The sequence below is a fragment of the Anabas testudineus genome, chromosome 2 (genome assembly GCF_900324465.2).
Source record: "Anabas testudineus chromosome 2, fAnaTes1.2, whole genome shotgun sequence".
NCBI lineage: Eukaryota > Metazoa > Chordata > Actinopteri > Anabantiformes > Anabantidae > Anabas > Anabas testudineus.
This window is the reverse complement of record NC_046611.1, coordinates 19,153,970-19,179,559: the sequence shown is the minus strand read 5'-3', so window position 1 is coordinate 19,179,559 and position 25,590 is coordinate 19,153,970. Positions and strand designations below refer to the sequence as shown.

The 25,590-nt window shown below is 37.5% G+C and overlaps 3 protein-coding genes across 5 annotated transcripts; 1 reads left to right on the top strand and 2 right to left on the bottom strand.

The window, feature by feature from the left end:
* The first annotated feature begins 2,724 nt into the window (after positions 1-2,724).
* On the top strand, positions 2,725-4,382 carry ccl20b (chemokine (C-C motif) ligand 20b). The gene is made up of 4 exons (XM_026362043.1): positions 2,725-2,924; positions 3,097-3,199; positions 3,718-3,792; positions 3,903-4,382. Exons 1-4 carry the CDS (start codon positions 2,843-2,845, stop codon positions 3,922-3,924), a joined length of 282 nt encoding a protein of 93 aa, XP_026217828.1. The 5' UTR covers positions 2,725-2,842; the 3' UTR covers positions 3,925-4,382.
* A 401-nt stretch (positions 4,383-4,783) lies between these two features.
* Positions 4,784-9,342, bottom strand: LOC113163431 (toll-like receptor 13). 3 transcript variants are annotated; one of them, XM_026362042.1, is made up of 5 exons: positions 9,217-9,319; positions 9,112-9,139; positions 6,395-8,991; positions 6,039-6,156; positions 4,784-5,778 (listed from the first exon to the last, which is right to left on the bottom strand). In XM_026362042.1, the coding sequence occupies exons 3-5, from the start codon at positions 8,931-8,933 to the stop codon at positions 5,538-5,540; spliced, it is 2,898 nt and encodes a 965-aa protein (XP_026217827.1). In that variant the 5' UTR covers positions 8,934-8,991; positions 9,112-9,139; positions 9,217-9,319; the 3' UTR covers positions 4,784-5,537. The 3 variants fall into 3 exon arrangements, with proteins under 3 accessions (XP_026217827.1, XP_026217825.1, XP_026217826.1); XM_026362040.1 differs by lacking the exon at positions 9,112-9,139 and having other exon boundaries at positions 9,217-9,342; XM_026362041.1 differs by having other exon boundaries at positions 9,112-9,319.
* Positions 9,343-11,568: 2,226 nt separating this feature from the next.
* Positions 11,569-18,823, bottom strand: LOC113163430 (toll-like receptor 13). The gene is made up of 4 exons (XM_026362039.2): positions 18,681-18,823; positions 14,880-17,494; positions 13,747-13,864; positions 11,569-13,224 (listed from the first exon to the last, which is right to left on the bottom strand). The coding sequence occupies exons 2-4, from the start codon at positions 17,404-17,406 to the stop codon at positions 12,963-12,965; spliced, it is 2,907 nt and encodes a 968-aa protein (XP_026217824.1). The 5' UTR covers positions 17,407-17,494; positions 18,681-18,823; the 3' UTR covers positions 11,569-12,962.
* Between the last annotated feature and the right edge of the window lie 6,767 nt (positions 18,824-25,590).

Genomic DNA, 25,590 nt, shown 5'->3' with positions numbered 1-25,590 from the left:
CTCCTCAGATAAACTTCCCTTTTTTAAAAAAATCATGTCACGTCTCACACCATTCTCGTGCCAAAGGTGATTTCTGCAGTCGTGCAAGGATTTTTCCAGATGCTTCACTATAGGTTGCTAAGGTTGAACTAATTTGACCCTTAGATGAACTACTTTGTGCCTTTTACAGTGAGGGAAAAAATTATTTGAACCCCAGCTGATTTTGTAAGTTTGCCCACTAACAAAGAAATGATCAGTCTATAATTTCAATGGTAGGTTTATTTGAACAGTGAGACACAACAATGACAAAAAAAAATCCAGAAAAATGCGTTTCAAAAAGAGTTATAAATTAATTTGCATTTCCATGAAGGAAATAAGTATTTGATCCCCTATGCGTCAGCAAGATCTCTAGCTCCCAGGTGGATCTTATACAGGTAACAAGCTGACATTGGCAGCCCTCTCAGCTCGTTACCTGTATAAAAGAGACCTGTCCACAGAAGCAATCAATCAATCCAGATTCCAAACTCTTCACCATGGCCAAGACCAAAGAGCTTTCCAAGGATGTCAGGGACAAGATTGTGGACCTACACAAGGCTGGAATGGGCCTACAAGACCATCGCCAAGCAGCTGGGTGAGAAGGTGACAACAGTTGGTGCAATTATTCGCAAATGGAAGAAACATAAATTAACTGCCAATCTCCCTTGGTCTGGAGATCCATGCAAAATCTCACCTCGTGGAGTTTCAATGATAATGAGAACGGTGAGGAATCAGCCAAGAACCACTCGGGAGGAACTTGTCAATGATCTCAAGGCAGCTGGGACCATAGTCACCAAAAAAACAGTTGGTAACACACTACGCCGTGAAGGACTGAAATCCTGCTGTGCCCGCAAGGTCCCCCTGCTCAAGAAAGCCCATCTACAGGCCCGTTTGAAGTTTGCCACTGAACATCTGACTGATTCAGAGGAAGACTGGGTGAAAGTGTTGTGGTCAGATAAGACCAAAATCGAGCTCTTTGGCATCAACTCAACTCGCTGTGTTTGGAGGAGGAGGAAGGCTGCCTATGACTCCAAAAACACCATCCCCACTGTCAAATATGGAGGTGGAAACATTATGCTTTGGGGGTGTTTTTCTGCCAAGGGGCCAGGACAATTGCACCGCATCAAAGGGAGGATGGATGGGGCCATGTACCGTCAAATGTTGGGTGAGAACCTCCTTCCCTCAGTCAGGGCATTGAAAAGGGTCGTGGTTGGGTACTCCAGCATGACAATGATCCAAAACACACGGCTAAGGCAACAAATCACTGGCTCAAGAAGAAGCATATTAAGGTCATGGAGTGGCCTAGTCAGTCTCCAGACCTTAATCCCATAGAAAATCTGTGGAGGGAGCTGAAGGTTCGAGTTGCCAAACATTGGAGAGGATCTGCAAAGAGGAGTGGGCCAAAATCCCCCCTGAGATGTGTGCAAACCTTGTGGCCAACTACAAGAAACGGCTGACCTCTGTGATTGCCAACAAAGGTTTTGCCACCAAGTACTAAAGCACGTTTTTCGAAGGGATCAAATACTTCTTTCCTTCGTGGAAATGCAAATTAATTTATAACTCTTTTTGAAACGCATTTTTCTGGATTTTTTTTGTCATTGTTGTGTCTCACTGTTCAAATACACCTACCATTGAAATTATAGACTGATCATTTCTTTGTTAGTGGGCAAACTTACAAAATCAGCTGGGGTTCAAATAATTTTTTCCCTCACTGTATCTGGTACATAGTGCTTGGAAAGAACATAGACATACCAAACCACCACGCTCTCTTTTACACACACACACACACACACACACACAGCGTGATGAAATTACATTCCATGCTGTGTTTCTGTGAGGGAGGGAGTTACTGAATAACTTATAAAAGGAAGTACAAGGAAATAAAAAACTCCAGATAAAAGAGCTCAACCTATACCTCGTGTATCTGGATGCAATAAAGCACACAGTTAATTACTATTTATTAAAGCATGAATCATAGAGTTGAAAATAAAGCTAAAATTTGACACTTTTAAGCTATCTGTCAAGCTAGTCTAATACTGATGCTGTGTTAAAACCAAAAATCTGATGTCAGATTGGTTGGAACGTGGCTCCTCACTCAAAAACCTTTAGAGAAAAATGTCTCTCTGCACTACCGCTTTGTTAGTATGTGCCACAGGAGGCTTTAACAACACCTCAGCACAAAGCTAAGTTGTGAATCATATGTCTACTATGAGGGTTTGAAAAATGTTCCATACTGTGGTGTACAGCGGTGTTTCAAAGCGTTTCACTGACAACATCTGCATGCTGCTGTCAGAAACCACACTATGAGTGCGTGAGAGTGAAGTTCAGGTGCAGGCATACAGATAAATATTGACTAAAAAGCTCAATAAAGCTGAAGGAGACTTCGGATTTGAGTAATGATGCTCTGTAGATTGATTTTTTTACATTGCCATTGGCTATATTGATATTAAACTATTATAACCACTTTAAATTTCACTCAAAAACATAGCACGTTTGAAATTTTTAATGTATCACATGTTGATGCTTTGCTGTAGACAGCTTCATTTTCCAGTACATTTCCTCTCACCAGGAGGCTGGACTGCATCAAGTGACAGGTGTGCCTGTGTTTTTTTTCCTGGCTCGCTTCCACTCTTAACAATCACACATGGAATTGCACAATCCTGTCCAACAAGGGAAACTCCCAGAGGCGTCCTACTTAAGGAATGGTCACAGTGAAGCCTCTGTCACACTCTTACTGAATGCCTTCAAGCGCTTAAGAGCACTGGTAAGATACTGCAGCCTCACTCCGACATAGACTAGCCGAACTAGTACAGCACCTGCAGAAAGCATGGCAAGCGGTAAAGTGTGTCTCCTGGCAGCTCTGTGCTTCTTTGTCATCCTCACCAACTTCATCGGCAACACACAGTCAGGTGAGTCCGACAGAGTCCAGTAATGTATGTACAGTGAGATACCTGTGGAGAAAGCTTTATGTTATTGTCAAGGCTGTGTTATTTTAGCACTGTATATGCTGTATTTGCAACTTAAATAAAAGTATATTATTCATACTGTAGTTTTGTTTCCAATTCAATTTTGCATTTGTAGCAAGCTGCTGCCTGAGATACACCAAGCGTCCGTTGCCATGCAAACGACTCACTGGATACACCATCCAGAACATCAACACTTCCTGTGATATCGATGCCATTGTGTGAGTTAAAAGTTATTCACACATTTGTGTATACAAAGCCAAGACTTGCCTAGTTATTTCGATAGGGTGTCATCCAGGAAAGTGTTATCTTACTGTATATCTTGTTGATCATGATATCTGATCTGTTGTTGCTCATTAGGTTTGGGCTTTTTTCATCTTCAGTTACATTATGTTTTCAGTGTGGTTATATAATAATTGAAGTAAAAAAAAAAAAAAAAAAACACAGTGCAAATAAGATAGGAAGTGAAAATGAGGACAAACCACACTTTGGCTGAAGTGAAAGAAATAAAACCTGATTCACAGAGGTGACAAATCTGATACTGTGTACTCAGTAGTTAAAGTGTAACCAAAAAGTGCTGAAGCACTGTCTGAGAGCAGCAATGTTTTGTAGATGACACTGCTGCTATAATTATGTACAGGTAAAACTGTCTGAGGTTAATACAAAAGCTAGAATGAGGCCACAGGGGAAAAAAATTGTACTTTGAATCTTCAGTAACTAAGTTTCCCACATTCCACAGCTTCCACCTTGAAGAAAGGTTCGTGTGTGCCAACCCCCGAATGGTTTGGACCCAACATAGGATGAAATGTGTGGAGTGAGTATAAGCATGTCAATCTAGTTTTTGTGTACATGATTAATTTAGTACATAAAAAAAAAAAAAAAAAAAAAAAACTCATCCATGTGATGTTTTCATTTTCTTTACAGTGAAATGAAGAGGAAATCATAACATTCACACCACCTCATCAGAATGAACTCATCTCTACACTTTATAGCTGCAGAATTTTTATTAATTCCTGCAGCTAAGATCTAACTTTGACAATGGAAAATGTTTTATACATATATATATATATATATTTATATACTACAAAGTTTTGTAGTATGTTCTTCACATTCCTCACTCAAAGCTTTTGTGACATTTTCATAGAATATTGGTTCTGTTTTATAAACAGAAAAGTGTAGTATTCTTAATACACATACAGTAAACTTTAAGCTAAAGCTGAGTCGACAAAAAAAGAATAAGAAAAGAAAAAAATCACTTTTTTCTTTTTATTAAATTTGTGTTTAATGTCCACCATGTTGGAATTTTGTGGTCAGGGATATGGAGCATGAAACGTTGTGTTCTTAAAAAGTAAGACGGTTAACTGTCACACATAAAGAATTTATTAAACTAAGTTTAATAATAAATGTGTTGGTCTGTATTGATTTCATACCATTCACAATAATCACAGAGGTTATTTTATATCTTCAATACAACATTTTCTGTTTTAAAACCAAAGAAATTAATACTTTTACCTTTAATTTCATCTACTGTATATAAGAACCATACGATTTTATCAGAAAATAACACATCATCCAGAATGAACCCAAACTAAGTCAATTGCAAAAACAAACAAACAAACAAACAAACAAACAAACAAACAACACCAACAAAAAAACAACAACAACTGTGGAATAAAATGTAAATTAATACAAATTTGTATCCACTACCATCCCGTAAACATTAGTTAGTCAGTTGAAATAAACAGCTGGTGATGCTGACCCTTCAAGTACAACAACCTTCCTTATTGAACTTTGTTGCATTTTTCTTTTTTTAACATGTCTTTTTTTTTTTTTTTTACCCCGGTCAAGATTTAGAAGGTTTTTAAAAGTGGCTTAATTCTTTTTAATGATTCGCTATGGTACATTTGAGGGGAAAAAAAAGATAATAATGACACTCTTAGTAGTTTTGCAGAAGTTTGGTCATGAGTCAAACTACTAAACAAAGTAAAATTGAATGTCTGCACAACATTAATACTCTTTACTACTTTCTGGCTTAGTTTATCATGGATTCAATGAACCTATTGAAAATTATCATGCCTTTCTGTCTGGTTGTTCAGAATTAGTAAAGTATCTGTATCTGCCCCCAGCTCCTTTGTAAGCTAACATGATACATATTCAAACCAAATACTCAATTTTAACTTTGTTGATTGCCACCTGAGTACTTCATGTCCTTAGTAAATCTGTTAAAAGCTTACAATATATAAGCACATTGTGGCAATGAGGGACAAGCAAAAGATGAAGATTTGTCATCAACACAGTGAGTCAAACATTTCTGGTGGGACTAAATAGCAGTTTGACCTCTTTCATACAGTGTTGTTGACTCTTTATATTATGTGCTCATTAAAATCATCATCATAGACAGTGCTCACAGAGAATCCTGAACGTGACAAATGTTAAAACAAATTGTAATTAGTATTTAAAGACTTACGACCATTTTATTGAAAAACTAGCAAATTATTTAGTTAATTAAATGAATCAAATCAGAAAACTATAATTTACTGTAAACCTCCTTTATTTCTTTCATGGCCTGTCCATCATCGTAAGTTGTGGGAGGTCTTCACCAAGATCTCCTCTGGTCTGCAGAGCCTGGCCAAGTTTCTCCCAGAACAGTACGGTGTGCATGCCGGCATGAGGCCAGCTCAGGTAGGTCTTCTTCTTCACCAGTTTCCTCATGCGGTAGTAAGGAGACAGAAGGGAAGTTGGGATCTCTTCCAGAAACACCAGGATCAATACGTCCTTCTTCTCGTCAAACAGGCGGAAGCTAACCCGACAAACACAAGTAGAAAAAGCAGAGACAACTTTTAACTCAAGGCAATGTAAAACAATTTACAGAATCAATTTAAAACAATAAATGGCAATAGGACTAAGAGGAAAAAGAGACACAATACACCATAAAAGTACAACATAAGAAGGACACTAAAATAAAAGAAAGTACAGTGCATAAACATTGCTAGCAAATGATTAACTTTAATTTATTTCATCATCACACACGTACAGATGTTTAAAGCCATCTGACATTACCTGGCCACCTGGATCTCTCTGGAGCACCACTCACTCTCCAGGTATTTGCGACTGATCACACAGATAGTTTTCCTGCTTCCATAGATGGCATCAGTGATGTTGTCCATGATGGGTTTACCTGAGGAAGAGGGAAGAAAAAATGACAACATTCAGTGATGAAAACATAATAATTTTTCTACTAGTACAAAAAGCACTATGGTGATACTTTCCGGATCATTGCCTGAAAATGCAAAATAATATGAATAATTATGAATAATGAATTATGCATAAAAACATATTGATGTCCAACTTCGAGCAAATGTTATACTTCCTGCTGAGGTCCAAAGCAAAGAAAAAGGTATGAGAAAAGGTCCTACCTGGCTCAAAGTCTCGATGGTGCAGGCACAACCTCCAGCCCTGTTCCTCCTCCAGTTTGGGCAACAGCTCTCCAGTGACCCAGGGTTCATCATGGATGTTGTATGAGATGAATGCGTCATACTGATTGTTATCTTTTTTGTTTTTTTGGTTTTTGTCAGCAAGTAGAGCCAAGAAAAGGTAGTAGGCATATACTAGCTGCCACCTCAGGAAATGGTAAGTGACTGACCCCACCATAAACAGGAGAGTCACACATGTGGTGGAAACAAAGCAGATGAATTGTACGTCAACTGAACAGGATTGAATATCGATGTCGAGAAGTTTCTTTCCATTAAGATCGGGAGGATGGTTGCAAACAAAGTTAAATCCGTCATAAACTTGGGTTTGGCTGTTGCTTTCTACCCACTGGAGGAACCAGGCATTATCGCAGTCACAGGTAAAACTGTTGCCTTGAAGATCCACATAAACGAGAGCTGGTACAGACTTTATTGTTTCTTCTCTGATAACTGAATATTCATTCTTCCTTGCCTGCAGGAACTCAAGCTGACTAAGGTTGGCATTGATTAGAAAATCTAGAGAGTGAAGACTTGTTCTAGAGATGTAGAGGCTTTTAAGGTTTGGAATTGGGGAAAACAATTCTGAAGAGAGATCCTGTAGTTCATTTGAGCTGATGTCAAGTGTTTGCAGCCGGGGCGTGTACTTAAACATGTCTTTGTCTAATGATAGAAGTTGAGCGCTTCTCATGTCAAAAACCAACAGATTTGTCAAACCTTGCAGGAAGTTGCACGGCAAGTGAGCCTTATCTCTGCGATGTTGTGAAGGTAAAGCTAACGTTTCCAGCTGAAACAGCTGAGAAAATGGTGGCTCACGCAAAGATGAACTGCTCTGATATTTTATGCGATTTTCCCGTAAATCCAATCTTCTTAAATTTCTCAGATCGTTAAAAACACCTTTGTTTAGTTCAGCTTCTGTAACTTTATTTTTCTGCAGCAGAATCTCTGTAAGATTTGTCAAGCCAATAAAGCAACCCTTTTCTAGATCTTTTATTTGATTATCATGTAATGATAAATTCTGGAGGGAGTGCAAACCTTTAAACTCTACATTTTTAATTTGCGTTAACTGATTTGCATTCAAATACAGTATACTGAGATTTGGCAAGTGTTTTTTGAAAGCACTGTTTAAGTCAGACAGGTGGTTTGTCTGTAGCTTTAAAACTTGTAACCGTATTAAATCCTTGAAAACACAGTCTTTCAGAGCTGAGATTGAATTGTGGTAAAGGCTGAGTCGTCTGAGCATCGTTTGGTTGGCAAAATCTTCACATTCAAGTCTGCTAATGTTGTTATTGTTAAGATTCAGTTCTTCAAGAGCTGGTAGGTTCCTTGTGGCGGTTGGAACAGAGGAAAGTAGATTGCCACTCAAAGTCAAGATCCTTAACTTTTGAAGAGCTCTGAAGGCGTCTTTGTGAATTATTTGGATTTGATTATTTATCAGATCTAACTCAGTTACATTAATGCACATGTTAAACATATCTGAACTGACAGTCCTGAGTTTGTTATGGCGTAGCTGCAGTGTGGACATTGTTGGGATGGAGCAGGAGATGTAGACTAGTGCTGTGAGGTTCTGTTTCATTGCGTTCATCCTCAGAGACCTAAGTGACGTGTTTACAGTCTGTAGTAATGTTTTCATGTCATCAAAAGCCATTTGAAGCCCACTGATATCAAGAGTAGACACTCTACTAAGAAATGTCTTGTTATGCACATCCAGTATCATCTGTTGCTTTCCAGGAGAGTTGCTAATGTTTAAAAATGTTAGATTTGGAAAAACGTCTGCAGTAATTCTTAAGACTACCATTGGATTCTGAGACAAATCAAGGTGACTGAGTCCTACTGACCTGTTTGTCAGCTCCCATGATTGAAAAGTGTTGAAATTGTTCCTCGTAATGTACAGCATTTGTAGATGAGGCAGAAGTTGTGATATTGAACGAACTTCTGTTATGTGCTCCAGTTTGTTATTAGAAAGGTCCAACACCTTTAAGCTTGTCATGGGCTGAAATGCAGTGGCTGCTACAGTTTTAATGTAATTCCTGCTAATTATAAGCTTGGTGAGGTTGCTCAGGCCATCGAACAAACCCTCTTGAAGTTCAACAAGTTTGTTAAGGTGTAGATTTAACTCCTTAAGGCAAATCAGGCTGGCAAAGGCACTATTATCAATCTGGGAAATGTTATTTTTATCTAAATATAACTCAGTCATATTTGATAGTTTTTTAAAATCTGATACATGTATTTTTGAAATTTGGTTTGTTGACAAGTCTAAACCCTTCACTGTCGAGGGGATATCATCAGGAACAGCCCTTAGTTCTCTTTTAACACACACTGCAACTTCGTTACTGATTCGACAAGTCTTCAGTGCAAATCCTGTGACTGGGACAACTAAAGTGCTCATATTCATCAAGCAGAGAAAAATTGTACTTATTTTCCAGCATTTTGATCCTGTTGTTGGCGTTGCTTTGTCTGCTTTCACTCCACGACCCATTTCAAACATTTTTGTTGAGTGAAGTCCAAGCAAAATGTCTATTTCTTAATGTATGGTAATGGTAATCCTGAAAATCCAATAAAACAAATAATACATGCCATCAATGACAGCAACAGCACAAACACTCAATTTAGAAAAATATTCATATAGGAAGCATAAACATTTGAGAATGGCAAAGTTCTCAAACCTCATTAAAAGTGGAGAAGGAAGACAACCTATTGCAAAAGAAATCGTAAAAAAGTCTTCTTAACCAGGTGAAAATACTGTATAACCAAATGCTCATTATACTCACAGTTGCTTTAAGGAAAGCATGTACAATTCTTTCCACTGAATGTTGAAGTATATTTTCTCCTGTGTGTGTAAAATGTTTGTCTCAGCTCCAAAGAGAACTGCAAATCCAGTTCTGCCCATTGTGTTTTTTAGATCGACTAGGGAAGTGAAAGGTGGGGGGGAGGCGGCGCCTGTTCATAAATTTCTGTTTTCTTGTTTGTTTTGACAAAGATTTAATTTTTCTTCCTTGTTGTGCTTACATTTAGTAATAGATTTAAGTAAAACAAAATGAAAAAGCATCTGAGTAAGGTTGTGTAAGGTTATTTGATCCAAAATAATTGACCTCTTAGCTGTGGTGCACTGATTTTCTCTTCAAAAACGTTATGTTTTTCAAGGCTCTCCCTTCTAACCAGAAAAAGGCCAGTGTCATGCATACTTCAGATATTGTGCTCCTCTTTGCATTAAGGCTTCAGACTTTGATTTTACTGACTCACAGGTTCCAGTATCAGCTATAAATACATATACGTAGAAAATAACATACAGAGAAAGATTTAAAGGAGAGTAGTGAGAAAAAAGCATAAACACACTAAGTAGGAGAAAAAGTTGATGTCAAATCAATAGACTCCCATTTTTACTCCCTCTTGTAATGTAACTGTGGAAATCACTTTTAGTTGTGGTCAGCAATGGTGGGGATTTTTAAGTCTTTTGTAACACCCATTCATTTTATAAATGTGTGCTTATTTACCTACTAAAGTTTAGCTGAACTGCTAGTGATTGGTTTTGGGTGGACACAAGCATAAACACAAACACAACATATTTCATTAAACTACAGGTTAGCTAATGTGTAATTGTTGTTGTTGCTGCTGATGTTATCAGAAATGAAACTCCTACCTACTCTTTAACAACTGCAGTTGTAAAATGTTACCAAAAAGCATTATAGGCTAAAAGCAAGGTGTAATTATAGTATACTGTATTGTAGGCTACTATAAAGCTATATGTGAGATAGATAGATATATATATCTGAGAAGTGCAGAGCTGCCAGCACATGATGAACAAATCGAGATTGAGCAAGTTGTTCTGAGTAGCCTGGTCAGCATGTGGTAAACTATGTTCTACTGCACTTCTTAAAACTTTGTCATACAGTAGTCAGTGAGTCTTTAGCTTGAAATGCTTTTAATAACAGTAGCAAGGTAAAGTATATGAACCCTTAAGAATGTTATGGTTTTCAACATTAATTTGTCAAAACATGTGATCTGATCTGACAGTTTCAGCTGACGTACAGACATTCTCACATTATCTTGAAGAATTTTTTGATCATTTGGAAATTCAGATGACAGATGTAGTGCTGTACATTCAATCTCAGTTTTATCAGTTCACAATACATTTTGCCAAAACTGTGGTGAATGTGCTCTTTCACAAACTTCAGGCGGGCAGCTGTCACGAGCTTGGTCCTGGCCCAGTTGATTTTGTTTCTCTCTCTCTTTCACCTGGTACCACTCCTGTGACTCTGCTCCCCAGCCACTTCCTGTTCCCATTATTCCCATGGACTGCCTCCCTCTCCACTTTCCGGTGCCGTGATTATGGATCAGTTCCACCTGTGTTCACCCTTTGCTTTAACGCTCGATTGAGATTGTCAATTGGGATCACTGCTCACCGGCCATTTTCCTGCCTTGTTACCAGCCTTGCAGTATTTGACTGTAAGAGTTAGTATGTTCCTGTGTAAACTCACTTTTAAAATAGCACTTAAACATACTGTTTTGTTAAATGTTGAACAGAACTAGTGTTCAGGTGATTCCCAGTTGCTTTAATTTAAAAGTAAACAGAGGCAAACTAGATAGAGAAAGATTAATAAGGACTAGTGTTGGTCAAAAATGTCTGACCGAATCTTTTCTACTTGGCCACCTGGATCTCTCTAAAGCACCACTCAATCTCCAGGTATTTGCGACTGATCACACAGATGGTGTTCCTGCTTCCATAGATGGCATCAGTGATGTTGTCTATAATGGGTTTACCTGAGGAAGAGGAAAGTAAAACTTAACAGTAAGTGATAAAACCATCAATTCTCTCCTCTGATAATGCAGTACAAAAGGTACCATGGTGCCACCCTGTGGAGCATAAAAGAAAGTGCAAATTGACAACATTAATTTCAGTTGCTTATACAGGTTGAAATGCAGATTTGAATTCAGTTCAGTTTTATTTGTATGGCACAACATTATCACTGATTTGGAGTTGTGTTTTTGTCAAAGTCCATTATTAACTCTTACTGTTCTGAGCAAGTACAGAGAGAATTTAAATAAGTTGAAAACGGCTGCATGCAGGTGGAACAATGCAATAATGATACAGGCCAGAAACAGCAAATACACTCTCAGTGTAAGAAAATGTTTTATTAATAAACATATATTACCATTTCCATTTTCACTATTTACAGTAGCTTATTACTCTATTGTCGCTTAACCCATGAATTGATTTGCTTTGTGTTCCAAGTACACAACAATAACAAGTAAGACAAGGCAGTTATATCAAAACAGAAAAGTATTACTTATATTACTGTTTTTTTTTTTTCTTTACTTCAGTTGTGGTCAGCAGACTACTTAGAAGAAGAAAGAAGAAACAGCCTTTATTTGTCACTTTTCACATGTTACAGATGAAATTAGTCCTCCGCATTTAACCCATCCCCCTGGGAGGAGCAGTGGGCAGCTACATACAGCGCCCGGGGAGCTAGCGTGGAGTGTCTTGCTCAAGGATACACCTGGTGTCTGAACCCCGAACCTTCTGTATCTAAGGCCAATGATCTATCCACTGAGCCACCACTGAGTTATTGTGATATGAATAACTAAACAGTACTATGTGTAACTGTTAAATGTAAATTATTCCACTGTGATGTTATAAAAGTTCTAAAATAAAAGTTCTGTTTCCTTGTCGACTTTATTAAGCATTTTAGGTTTAATACTAGCAATAAATACAGTATACTGTATTGTGGGTATGCTCTAACTCTAAAGCCATCATATAATCCAGGAAGCATAGAGTGGGAATTATATAATAATGTTATTGTAAAAGTAAGCAAAATATAATATTCCTTTAAGAAAAATATTTGCTAAACATAGCTTACATATGTGTTCTGAAGCAGAACTCATCAGTGTGCCACAGATTGTATCTGTACAGTGACTGTATAGTGAAAAGCTTTTATTAAAGTGGAAGGAAACTGTATGTGTCAAACTGTAAAAGACTGCAAGGAGAACAAATCCAAAAAAAGGGTCTGTGACCTGTATGAAACCTAACTAATAACTAAATCAAGAGTCATCCAGACAGAGATGATTTGTCTGTAAAATGTACTTGTGCCACTCTGATAGATTCAAGTGACAGTTGAATCTGAAAGAGATTGTGTTGCTTTTGACAACAATTAATGACAAGGAGAAAAAGTTTTACTTATGGTACCAATGTGTTGTCAGTACTTTTTTTACATAGCATTGTTTAACATGTTTCTTTTCTATGAGTTGTTGTGTACAGTATGTCATTATCCTCTATCCAACTGTTGTTTGTCGTTATAAACTGACTATCAATTCACTGTCCAATTGCAGAATTCAGAGGTAGAGCTCACATATTCACTGAGTTTTTCAAATGGAAAATGTTATTTTAGTCATGGATCATCATCACATAACAAACCAGATGATGTAATGAAAATGAAAAGTTATCACAACCTGCTTTTTATTATGCTGTGTCAATTTTATTTCTTCATTTTTAACAAACCAATAGAGTCAAACCAGAGAACTACACTGGCTGTGAAATTTTGTTTTTTCTGTCCACTACAGTGAGACAGAACCTGTCTTCACCAAAATCTCCCGTTGTTTTCAGAGCCTGGCAGAGTTTCTCCCAGAAGAGCCCAGTGTGTCTGCTGGCTCGAGGCCAACTCAGGTAGGTCTTCCTCTTGAGAAGTTTCCTCATGCTGTAGTAAGGAGACAACTCACAGGTTGGAATCTCCTCCAGAAACACCAGGATCAGCACGTCCTTCTTCTCATCAAACAGACGGAAACTACACAGAGAAAGATTAATAGGGACTACGGTTAGTCAAAAATGTGTGTGACCAAATTCTAGCTAATTCTAGTTTTTGATGGTTGGACACAAACTGATCCAGGTTTGCTTTTACGTTTTGAGGCACACATTCACATTAGTCTTCCCTCTGCTGACCACATGCATGTGATTCAACTCTGCCCATAGACATAGACACAAGTCTTTCACATGACAGAATAAAGGCCTCGTTCTCCCCCTTATTGAGGTAAATACAAACATTTTTTATAGCAATTGGTAATCAACTTACTGTATATTTTTTGTATTAGATTTAAGTTAGGGCAGTTATTTAACATACTATACATATAGTAAGTTGCTTTGATGTCTCCCTTAGGTGTTTCAATTTAAAGTCTATTAAATTTCAGTGTTCATGGTGACAGTTGCAAAATGGGGATACATTTTAGACTTCAGTACAATACATTTAGAGATATTAACTCAATATCTTTATTGACAATTAACTCTGTATTGTGTATCTTGGTGAGCTGACCTGGCCACCTGGATCTCTCTGGAGCACCACTCACTCTCCAGGTATTTGCGACTGATCACGCAGATGGTCTTCCTGCTTCCATAGATGGCATCAGTGATGTTGTCAATGATGGGTTTACCTGAGGAAGAGGAAAGGAAAACATGACAACATTCAGTGATAAAACTATCAAATCTCCACTCTCATGCCAGTGCCAGTGTGCCACCTTCTGGAGTATAAATGAAAGTGCAACGTGAGAATTTAATTCCAGTGGCTTATGAACATTGGGCACTTTCATCACATTTAAGCAGCTGCTTTCAATGGAGACATTCAGACAGGCTGCTTAATGGAGTTCCAATGATTTTACTACTAACTTTAACCATCACATTTTGTGTTTATTTTTTCTTCAGTTTAACAATAAGAGAGTCAAATCAACAGATACATGAAAATGTAAGGGCACTTTCACTGGAAGCTCTGTAGAACAGTGTCATCAGAGTTCTTTTAACCTTAACCTTGTTCAAGCCTTTCGAAGACCGAAATGACAACGTTGACTTTTCTTGCACAGCATGTTTGGACAGTTGTTGTCAATTATTGTGCGCAGGTATTTAAAAGGACTTGACCATTTTTACAGTATGGCCATTGCTGACAGAACCTGGTGCATTATGTCTAGAGCACCATTTCCTAAATTCATCCACCACAAGACCATGAGACTACTCGATTATCACTGTGTCTGCGTATTTCAATATACGACAATTTTCAGACCTGCTGATACAATTGTTTGTGCATAAGATGAGAGGAAAGAGAACATAGACCTGTGGTGAACCAGTCAAGTGGTCTGGTCTGAGAAGTGTCTGTTCACTTGCTCTCTGAGTCCTGGAGGGTGTTAAATGCTGATAAGATGGCTACAAACACCAGTCTAGTATGAGTTCTAGCATAAAACACTGTTTATAGATGTGGTTAATGAGTATTATGGTGGCATCCTGTAGATCCCTATTAGTTCTATATACAAACTGCAAGGGGTCTAAAAGGGGACCTGTGTGGCTTAGTTAATAATTAATAAAAAATATTGAAATCGTCAATCATTTTTATCAAGCCTTTAACAGTGGAGTGCAGCTGAACAAAGAGAAATATATATCAGGTGTGAAGAGAAGCCCTACCTGGCTCAAAGTCTCGATGGTGCAGACACAACCTCCAGCCCTGTTCCTCCTCCAGTCTGGGCAACAGCTCTCCAGTGACCCAGGGTTCATCATGGATGTTGTATGAGATGAATGCATCATACTGATTGTTATCTTTTTTGTTTTTTTGGTTTTTGTCAGCAAGTAGAGCCAAGAACAGGTAGTAGGCATATACTAGCTGCCACCTCAGGAAATGGTAGGTGACTGACGCCACCATAAACAGGAGAGTCACACATGTGGTGGAAACAAAGCAGATGAATTGTACGTCAACTGAACAGGATCCAATATCAAGGTTGAGAAGTTTCTTATCTTTAAGGTCGGGAGGATGGTTGCAAACAAAGTTAAATCCATCATAAACTTGGGTCTGGTTGTTGCTCTTTATCCACTGGAGGAACCAGGCATTACTGCAATCACAGATAAAACTGTTGCCTTGAAGATCCACATAAACGAGAGCTGGTACGGACTTTATTGTTTCCTCACTGATAACTGGATATTGATTCTCCCTTGCCTGCAGGAACTCAAGTTGACTAAGGTTGGCATTGTTAAGAAAATCTAGAGAGTGAAGTTTTGTTCTAGAGATGTAGAGGCTTTTAAGGTTTGGAATTGGGGAAAACAATTCTGAAGAGAGATCCTGTAGTTCATTTGAGCTGATGTCAAGTGTTTGCAGCTGAGGCGTGTACTTAAACATGTCTTTATCTAATGATTTAAGTTGAATGTCTCTGGCATTGAAAACCAGTAGATTTGTCAAACCTTGCAGAAAGTTGTTAGGTAGTTCAGACTTCCCCCTGCCGCGTTGTGAAAGTAAAGCTAATGTCTCCAGTTGAGACAGCTGAGAAAATGGTGGAGCTTCCAATGGCGATTTATCCTGATATTTTATGTAATTATCTCTAAAATCCAATCTTCTTAAACTTATCAGGTCATTGAAGACACCTCTGTTTATTTCGTCTTTGGTAATAGAATTCTTCTGTAGCAGAATATCGGTAAGATTTGTCAAACCACTAAAACAACCCTTTTCAAGATTGTTTATTTGATTTTCATGTAATGACAGGTTCTGAAGAGATTGTAACCCTTTAAACTCACCATTTTTAATAGCAGTGAGTTTATTTCTATTTAAATACAGCTGTCTGAGGTTTGGCAAATTATTTTTGAAAGCATCATTTAATTTTGATAGACAGTTGGTCTGTAGCTTTAAAACTTGCAACCGTACTAAATCCTTGAAAACACACTCCTTCAAAACTGAGATTGAATTGTTGTAAAGGCTGAGTCGTCTGAGCATTGTACGATTTGCAAAATCATCACATCCAAGTCCACTGATGTTATTGGTACTAAGATCCAGTTCTTCAAGAGCTGGTAGATTCCTTGTAGCGACTGGAACAGAGGAAAGGTTATTGCGGCTCAGGCTTAAGATCCTTAACCTTTGCAAAGGTCTAAAGGCGTCGTCCCGAATGCTTTCTATTCGATTCTCTGCTAAATCTAACTCTTTTAAATTAATGCACATGTTAAACATATCTGAACTGACAGTCCTGAGTTTGTTATGGCGTAGCTGCAGCGTGGACATTGTTGGGATGGTGCAGGAGATGTAGACTAATGCTGTGAGGTTACGTTTCATTGAGTTCATCCTCAGAGACCTAAGTGACGTGTTTACAGTCTGTAGTAATGTTTTCATGTCATCAAAAGCCATTTGAAGCCCACTGATATCAAGAGTAGACACTCTACTAAGAAATGTCTTGTTATGCACATCCAGTATCATCTGTTGCTTTCCAGGAGAGTCGCCAATTTTTAACCAGGTGAGATTTGGGAAAACATCTGCAGTGATTCTTAAGACTACGATGGGATTCTGAGACAGATCAAGGTGACTGAGTTCGAGCGACCTGTTTGTCAGCTCCCATGATTGAAAAGTGGTTAAAAAGTTTTTTCTAATAAACAGGTTTTGTAGATGAGGCAGATGCTGTAATATCAATTGAACCGTTGTTATGTGGCGCAGTCTATTGTGAGTTATGTCCAATAATTTTAAACTCGTCAGGGACTTAAAAGCTGTGGATGCTACAGTTGTTATGCGATTACTGCTAATTCTAAGCTCAATGAGGTTGCTCAAGCCTTTAAACAGATCCTCGCCAAGTTCTACAAGTTTATTACTATTTAGATTTAACTTCTCAAGGTAAATCATAGTTGAAAAAGCACTGTTATCTATGTGCGTAATGTAATTGTGATTTAGTTCTAACTGTGTCAAAAGTGGTAGAGCTTCGAAATCGGATACTTGTATTTTTGAAATTCTGTTCCCAGACAAGTCTAAACCCTTCACCTTTGAGGGAATATCTTGAGGAACAGTGCTTAGTTTACTGTTGTCACACAGGGCAATATTGTAGCTGATTTTGCAGTTCTTCATTATAAATCCTGTGCATGGGACAATGAAGATGTTGATATTCAACAAGCAGAAGAAAAGTATTAATTGAAAATGTTTTTTTCCTCCCATTAAATTTGGTTCATCCGCTTTCACTGCAAGGCTCATTTTCTTCCTTTGCAACAAAAGTGAAATCCAACTGTCGAAGGAATTGCAGTGTTTTACGGTTTGCCGATATATGTTTCCACTGTTGATCCTGCAAATCAATAAAACAGACAACAACAAAAAAAATGTGTTAAATAAGAAGTGAAAGAGCAGATTGGAAGGAGGTTGTGATGACTGACAGTGTCCTATTAATGTTTCTATGACCTGTTCAAAACCACCTGTTTTTTTGTTTTTTTAGGTAACCTGGATGAAATCGAAGTACATGCACATTATTCAGTTAATCTAGGAATTTGCATTGTTGCAATCACTATTAATTCAAATTGAACCAATTCCTGTCAATCCTGTGCAATCTTCACCTATCACCCTTTACCAATCAACCACCCTGAATGCCTCGCTTGTACTGCACTGCTAACGCTACGCAGAGTTACTTTCCTTTTTCTTAAAACTTGTGCACAGTTGAGCGCAGTGGGTGCAGGAACCGGACAGATCTATTGCGATCTAGTGCTCAAAAAAATCTAGGAGAGCTGGGTTAAGTAAGTATAGTTAATGGCAGTGTACTATAAGGTGACAGAGGCTGGCTTGCCTGTTTTTCACTCTCTCCTGCAAATTCATTGTGATTTAACAATCCTAAATTGTGACTTAACAATCCTAAAATAATCTGTGAAATCCTGGAGGACTGATTATAGTAACCCAAACCGGGATTTTCCCTAAACTTAACCATGTTGTTTTTGTGCTTAAACCAAACCAAACCAAACCAAACCAAACCAAACAGTTAGTTTTTCATAACCTTAACCATGGCACAAATCTAAAGAAAATTTCTAGTATGCAAAAACAGATGTGAGGATGCGTCACATTCTTAATTTGTTTTGTATACAGGTAAATATAAATATTCTGCTGAGTATAATAAATGAGCTGCACGGAGTTCACTCAGAATTCCTGAATTACCTCTTTCTTGTAGTTAGAAGGAAACAGACATGACAGAAACTTATCTGTAATGCATTATAAGATAAGCTATGGTTGTTGTGTACTGATAAACCTAAGCTATGGTAATTAACTAAGTTTACTAACTCATATGCTAGTCTAACTAACTCAGTCAAGCTAATTTGCATTTTTATACAATGAAAATCAGGTACTGTTTGTGCGATGAACTGTTATTCCTCTCATTATTCCTCATTAATCACAGTTTCATTCACAGACTTTAAAACACTGACTGTATTATAAAGCGCTGGCAACAAGTCACTAAACATTCTTGTGAAGAAATGACAAATGATACTTACTGCACCACAAAAAGCGAATGAATCTTCAGAATCTTGCTGTTGAATCTCCCTTTGTTGAAATAAAATGTTCCTGTGAGTTCGAAAGAGTGAAAATCCGATCTCCACGTAATGCACAGCGTGCTTGATGCATGTGTTCATCTTACTCCGTGATTCAACACTTTTCTACCCTGTCTCTTCTCTTTTTCAACTAAGGAAGTGAGAATAGCTTACAGGGTGTGGTATTTAACATGAAACTGCACCATTTACTCAAACCCCTCAACAGTGTGTGAAAGGAAATTAAAAAGTCAAGGCAAATAGTTTGTATTTGGTACGATAACCTATTTTAGTTATCACAAAATGCTGAATTCACTATATACAATAAAGTTAAAATGCCTCAAATGTTAATGTGAATTACCATCATGACAATTAGTACTGAACTGAACTGATATTATTTTACTCCTTTTACATGTCATGTCCTATAAAGAACATTAATGCTGCCTTGTAGCCACAGTCCCAACATCGAGATATATGCATGTTGAGATATTTTACTGTTCTGATTTATTTAAACAACATTATGCATTAGTAAACTGGAATAGAGTGAGCCACTACATTTCAGAGGGAGATACTAAACTCCTAATACAATAAATACCGTATGTTTGAAATATGAAAATACCAATTCCTTTACTGTTTTACGGTTTATATTTTAGACTTTACAGACTAAACTACAATGACTGACTTCACAGGCAGTTTTATCTCAATGCAAAGGCCCACTCAGTAGCCCAGCCATTATCCCTTTTTATCAAGCTTCACTGGTCTAATGGCTGTGACACACCAAGCCCTCTGGCACTAGTTGTGCCTCCATCTGTGGCTTTTTGGACGATTTAGCATGATTGGGTGTTTAGGTGGTTCTTATTGGCTGTTTAGCTCAGCAAGTCACACCATGAGAAGGTAAACAGAAGTGATGAAAGCAAGAAAACTACATAGGGGGCACAAGAGGACACACACGGAAGCCTCTTCTTATTTTTCATCTTCATCACATTTGGAATAAAGAAACTGAAACTGTCTATGATAAGTGGGATCGAAGTTCCAACAATCCTTTTTTTGTTGTTGTTTTTACAGTGTGGTGCTTTCTTTCACTTTACCTGATGGAAAAACGAATACAGACTATTGTCACCTGCTGATATAGAGAGTAATTTCTTCTTATGCAGGCGCAGAATGCACATGATAGTTTTTGTAGTGTGTTTAAGTGCCACTCTTTGGCCCAGTCAGAGCCTATACGAGCACTTGGCGTGCCCTTGTCCTAATGCCAAGGCCGTTTAGTTGTCCAAGCACCATCCCTTTAGACCTATTAACTATTAGTTAGCAACTCGTCTGGTATCTGAATCTCAGCATCTCTATTCAAACATTACTTGTTCGTGCATTAGCATTCTATCTGCTGGTTCTATATATGTGTTCTTGGTTGGGCCACAGACTTTATATTAAGGTTACAGTATGTCACAAAAATAAAACTCACTTTTTAATGAGGTGAGAATGTTTTACAAATGCAGAACCTTGTGGGTTGGGGTTGGAGGTGTTCGAAAACTGTTTTACAGACACATCTGTTAAAATGGTGCCCTATAGGAAAAATGATCTTTCTAAATATATATATATGATAGAGTAATGATGTCACTGAAGCAATGTATTAGTTCCCTTTATAGTTGATTTGTGTCACACTGCAATGACTCAAACCTGATTGAGAAATAACTACTTTCACATCAGTGGGTGTTAAGAAAAAATACATAATGTCATAATCAGCAGAATTTAGGGTTTATAGTATCATCCAGTAAAAACAGAAGAAAGGAACAGAGAGACTTTTACAGTTAATACTAATGTTTATCTGTTAAAACAAATCTCATTTACACATATCTAATAAGAGGAAAATATTTTATCAATGGTCATACAGTATACAGCAGAGTATGTTCCTGCTTTTACTTACTCATTAACAGCGTATCAATTGATAGTTCCTCAAATAAGCAAATGATCCTACTGCTTTGTGCTATAAGGTCAACGTGTTAAGTGTGAACACTTGAACAATGTTGGTAAACAGGGTATTTTAAGGGTAATACAAGGTATTTCTCTCAAAATTAGAAAAGAAGAGAAAAGAAAATGATGACATCCTTTAAAGATGAAATGTTTCATCCTTAAATTCTAGTCTAATAGTTTTCTGAGATTTCAAATATGTTTTCAATGAGTTTTTAGACATATACAATTTTAAAACATCCAAGTGATCAGAATCATGGGTGCCAAAACAGCACCCAAAATAGTCTTAAAATATTATGACGTCTTTCAAACACAGTGTTAATAAAAAAGAAAGGAGGTGAGAGGATAATTTTTAAAGGATATAACTCAATAGACTATAACTTGATAGAATCTACTAATGTAGATTACAGTAAATTACTTTATTTGTTTTTTTGCAGTATTTGTAGTCAGGATGTTCATGATGTAATTATGAGCTTGTTTCCCGATGTATGTCACAAACTGGGTAAGAGTGGAAATTATGTTACAGTAGGTGATGAAATATCGATTTCTGCAATTAAACCTCTTTTTTAAGTTCTTATTGAAGTTTTGTATTAAATCTGTGGACATGGCATGGATATCAGTTTTCCCCTTTTTTAAAATAAATGAATACCTTTTTTTACGATTTGTTTTTTTATGGATTGAATAAATAAAATGTTACAAGGTGTTAGTTGGTTGGCTGTTGGCTTGATAGTCTACAAATAATCTGACATCTGATTAAAGTTGTTAGCAGTATACCTAATAGTTAATAGTATGAACTAATCCTAGTTTGTCCAAAGCATTCTTTGCGGAAAGAAGAAGCTTAATGTTTTTAGCCACCAGTATTGGGAAAGCCATTTTGAAATAATAGCTTTGTAAACTACTAGTTACTTCACACCAGAAGATGTTGAACTATACATACCCTAGAGAAAAATCAAGTATGATTATGTCCTTATATGATCTGAACTTATAACAAGCTATAATATAAAAATGTCAGATAGCACCACAAATGAGACTGAGTTTATTTTAAAAAAATACAAAAAGTTCTTGTTCGCTTGTCATACATTAATGTGCTCATATTTTGCCTCTTTTGAGGCATAAAAAACAAGTCCTTGAAGTCGTCAGCATATGCCTGTACACTGTGCTGAAAAGCCATGTGTATTATAAAGAGTGGCAAGTCAAAAGCAGCTGGTTTTGCCTCTGAAAGTTTCTCCTGCTTCGGAGTCTGAGAGAAGTTAACACTAGCGATGTTAGCTGTTTAGCATTACTGTGCACAAGTAAACCTGAACAAAGTGTTCTGCTGAAAAAATATGGAACTATGAGGTCTATAAAATATGATGGAGCTTGATTATTAAGTGTTTCATATGTGAGAAGTGTTTTAAACTCTATTCTGGATTTTACAGGGAGCCAATGAAGAGGCGCTAACACAGGAGAAGTCAGAACTCTGGCTGCAGCATTTTGGATTAACTGGAGGCTTTTTGAGGAGTTATTGGAACGTCCTATTAGTGAATTACAATATTCACTTTTACAATTACAATAGTAACAAATGCATGGACTAGTATTTCAGCATCACTTTGAGACAGGATGCTCCTAATATCAATATTCTTCAGGTGGAAAAAGGCCTAGAATTTCTAGATATGTCTTTTGTGTATGAAGTAAAGGAGATATCCTAGTCAAAGATAACTCTGAGATTCGTCACAGTGTTACTTGAGGCTAATGCTGAGTCATCTAAGGTCAGATTGTGATTAATGATCACACAAAAAGTGAGCACTGTCCGTGCCTCGCAGGCTGCTGCTGCTGTTTGGCTGTTTTCAGAGTGAGTCTGCTGTAGACAGGAAAACCAATGTTGGACTGCAAACAACTGAGGTCGTTGTGGGCGGTGTTTGGACCAAGCTTAAGCAGGGATTGGGTCTCTGAGACACGTCAATACGTAATTGTAAGCGCAAACTTAAAATGGACCACTCGGGCACTGGTTTCTTCTTTAAATGTAAAAAAAGGACGGAGTGCACTTCTAACATACTTGGTGTGTGTGTACATGCACCAAAATGACCAAAAGATGGATTTTACATTATATGACCTCTTTAACTGAAATAACATAAAATAGTCTAGTACTATGCAAAAAGGCACTAGTTTAATTACATGTAATTCACTTTTCCCCAACATTGATAAACACACCAAACAAGAGACAAAATATTCCAACTCTAAGCTAAGTCTACAGCCATTCTTACATGTCTGCAGTGCTGATTGCTTAATGTTCCAACATACTCATATTTGCAAATGTAATATATTTGCCATTTGTCATATGTTTTAATGTATTAGCATTGTGGCATTAGTTCATTATCTTTCAAACACAAACTACACAACTAATGTCATTGAATTGGTGGAACTCTGTTTTGTTGTTTTGTTACAGTTCTTTCCATACAGAATTTCATTGTGATACATCATTAATTGTTAAGTTTAACAGAGATGCTAGAAAATGTCAGGGAGTTGTCAAAACCCGGAGGCTTTATCCAGCTGCAACCAGCTGCTGTTATATTGAAAAACTTATTAAATTAACTGATGTCCACTTAACAAAAATAGGTCACACTACTTTGTTAGTCCTTTTCACAGACCTCCCTACCAACAACAACAACAACAACAGAAAAAAGCCTAAATCTTCCTTTCTCGTGATGAGGCCCTGACAAATACTAAAACCCTGAACACCGATTCTGGCCTCCAGGGGGTCATGGTGTTGAGTGTGAAGTGCTGTTTCCTTTTATCCCATGAAAAACATTCACTGTTGTTACCAGTAGATGTCTCAGTTGGGAAAGGAAAGTTTAGATCACCGGATTTCAGCCTCTGTGGAGTATGTGCATACATCCACCTACAGTGGAGATGACGCAGTAGTGAATCAAATCAAAAGAAACCAGATCTGATTTTATCTCCAGGACTTCTTGTCCCTTCCTTTCTTATAACAGGACTGTGTGTGCAGTGCTTGTCTGTATCTGCATACAGTTTCAAAGTGTGTGAAAGGCATGAGAGGTGAATAGATTATCATCTAACAAACATGCAGTAACGTAACACAATCAATATTGAATGGTTTGATCAAATAAAATAATGTTCTAGTCTGGTGATCGACATGTGTCCAGGGTTGTACCGTGCCTTCACCCAATGTCAACTAGGTTTGCTCTAGTCTGCTTCAGACCTCAAGGATAAAAGCAGCTATAGCTAATAAATGATAATGTTCTCGTCATACACTCATTGTATGATCAAATTAACTCAAATGACTACAGTGTGTTAGCTTAATATCCCATTGGTAAGCATAATATGTTTAAGAAATCATTAGTGAGGCCTGGAAGAGCGTTAATCTCCGGTACTGGTGTACAATCACAAGGTTAGTTTAACGATAATCATTACAATTTAATTGTATGGCCCTGCAGTAAAGGTGGGAATATGATAAAAATGGAAGTGAATCCAGAGCATTTGTGTTTTGCCATAGAAAGCGGGTTGGTTCAGCTAAAGTATGAAAATATATTTGTGTACTTACCTCTGACACCGTTTCTTGGAAGATTTGTTGAACCACAAGCAAAATTCAATGGATTGATGATTTGAATTTTGGTTCAAAGACTCAGTCCATATTGACTAAGTAGGTTTTGACTTTCTTTGTGATTCCAGTGATTGAAGTGATTGCAACAAGTGTTTATATCCACTTCACAATGCATCACGATTCACATGCACTTCACTGTGTACATCACACTTCACTAATCATGTGATCACACAGCACACTTCCTTGTTGTGGAGTAGATTGTACTTTATTGTCATCACATCATTTGAAATTATCTACCATAACCACCTCATTGCAACTTGCTTTCTGTTAGTAACTGTGGTGCGTCAGTTGTGCAAAACATAAGTTGCATCACAACGTAATGCATCATAATGATACTAGAAAAATGTAATTACTGTTGCAGTCTGGTTGCATAGTCAAGTTATTTTACCATTTACATCAATATCCCAGGCTCAGATTTGGTTGGGGTCTTTTTTGCATCCCTGTTTGGTTACCATTAATTTATCAATTAATGATAAAGAACAATTAGTTTCTTTGTAATGAATCCAAGAGAGGAGAAATGTCTACCCTCACTGAATATATTAACTACTAGTGATTTGGTCAAAGCCTCCTGTGATGCTCATGCACTAATCAGCAGTGCCAGCAGTGCAGAGATATTTGCTTCTTCTCTTTTAGCAAAGTTTCCAACCAGTCAGAGAATTTCAACTCTTTCTGCTTTGTAAGTTTTTGAGCCTTTCGTGATTATTTGATTTCATAATGAGGACTCGCTGCAGTGCAGAGCGTGGCAGAGTAGCAGAGCACAGCAGAGCAGGCGGAGGGAGGGCCGGTCGGAGCAAGGTGGGTTGGATTTGTGGTCTCAAGTTGTACATTGAGGAAAATGAACATACAAGTGTTGGGAGGATGCACAAATATGACCTCAGAAACTGTTACACAAAGTATGACTACAACCCCGTCCTCAAAAATATTGAAATGATCAAAAGGAAAAGTACAAAAATATCCTATCTCTGAATCTAGAACCTGAAATGTTTGACATGTTGGCATGAAAAATGATTCCAATTATAATTAATAATTAATAAACCACTGCCAGTATATTAATGAAATAGGTAGCCTACATGAAAGAAAGAAAATGTTTTGAGGCTACAGAGAGGCTACTGATGTCTGGAGGTGGCTGACTGGGGTTTCATTACGTTTCTTCACACAGCAGCTGCAGAAATTGAGTAGGTGCCCCATGTTTTAATGTCCCCAGAGGTACTACCTCTCTATCTGGACCACTATCACACTCTGTATCTCTCTGTGGCACACAGGCGGCCTGATTAAACATCCTCTGAGAGCATCTTTTCTTCCCCATATATC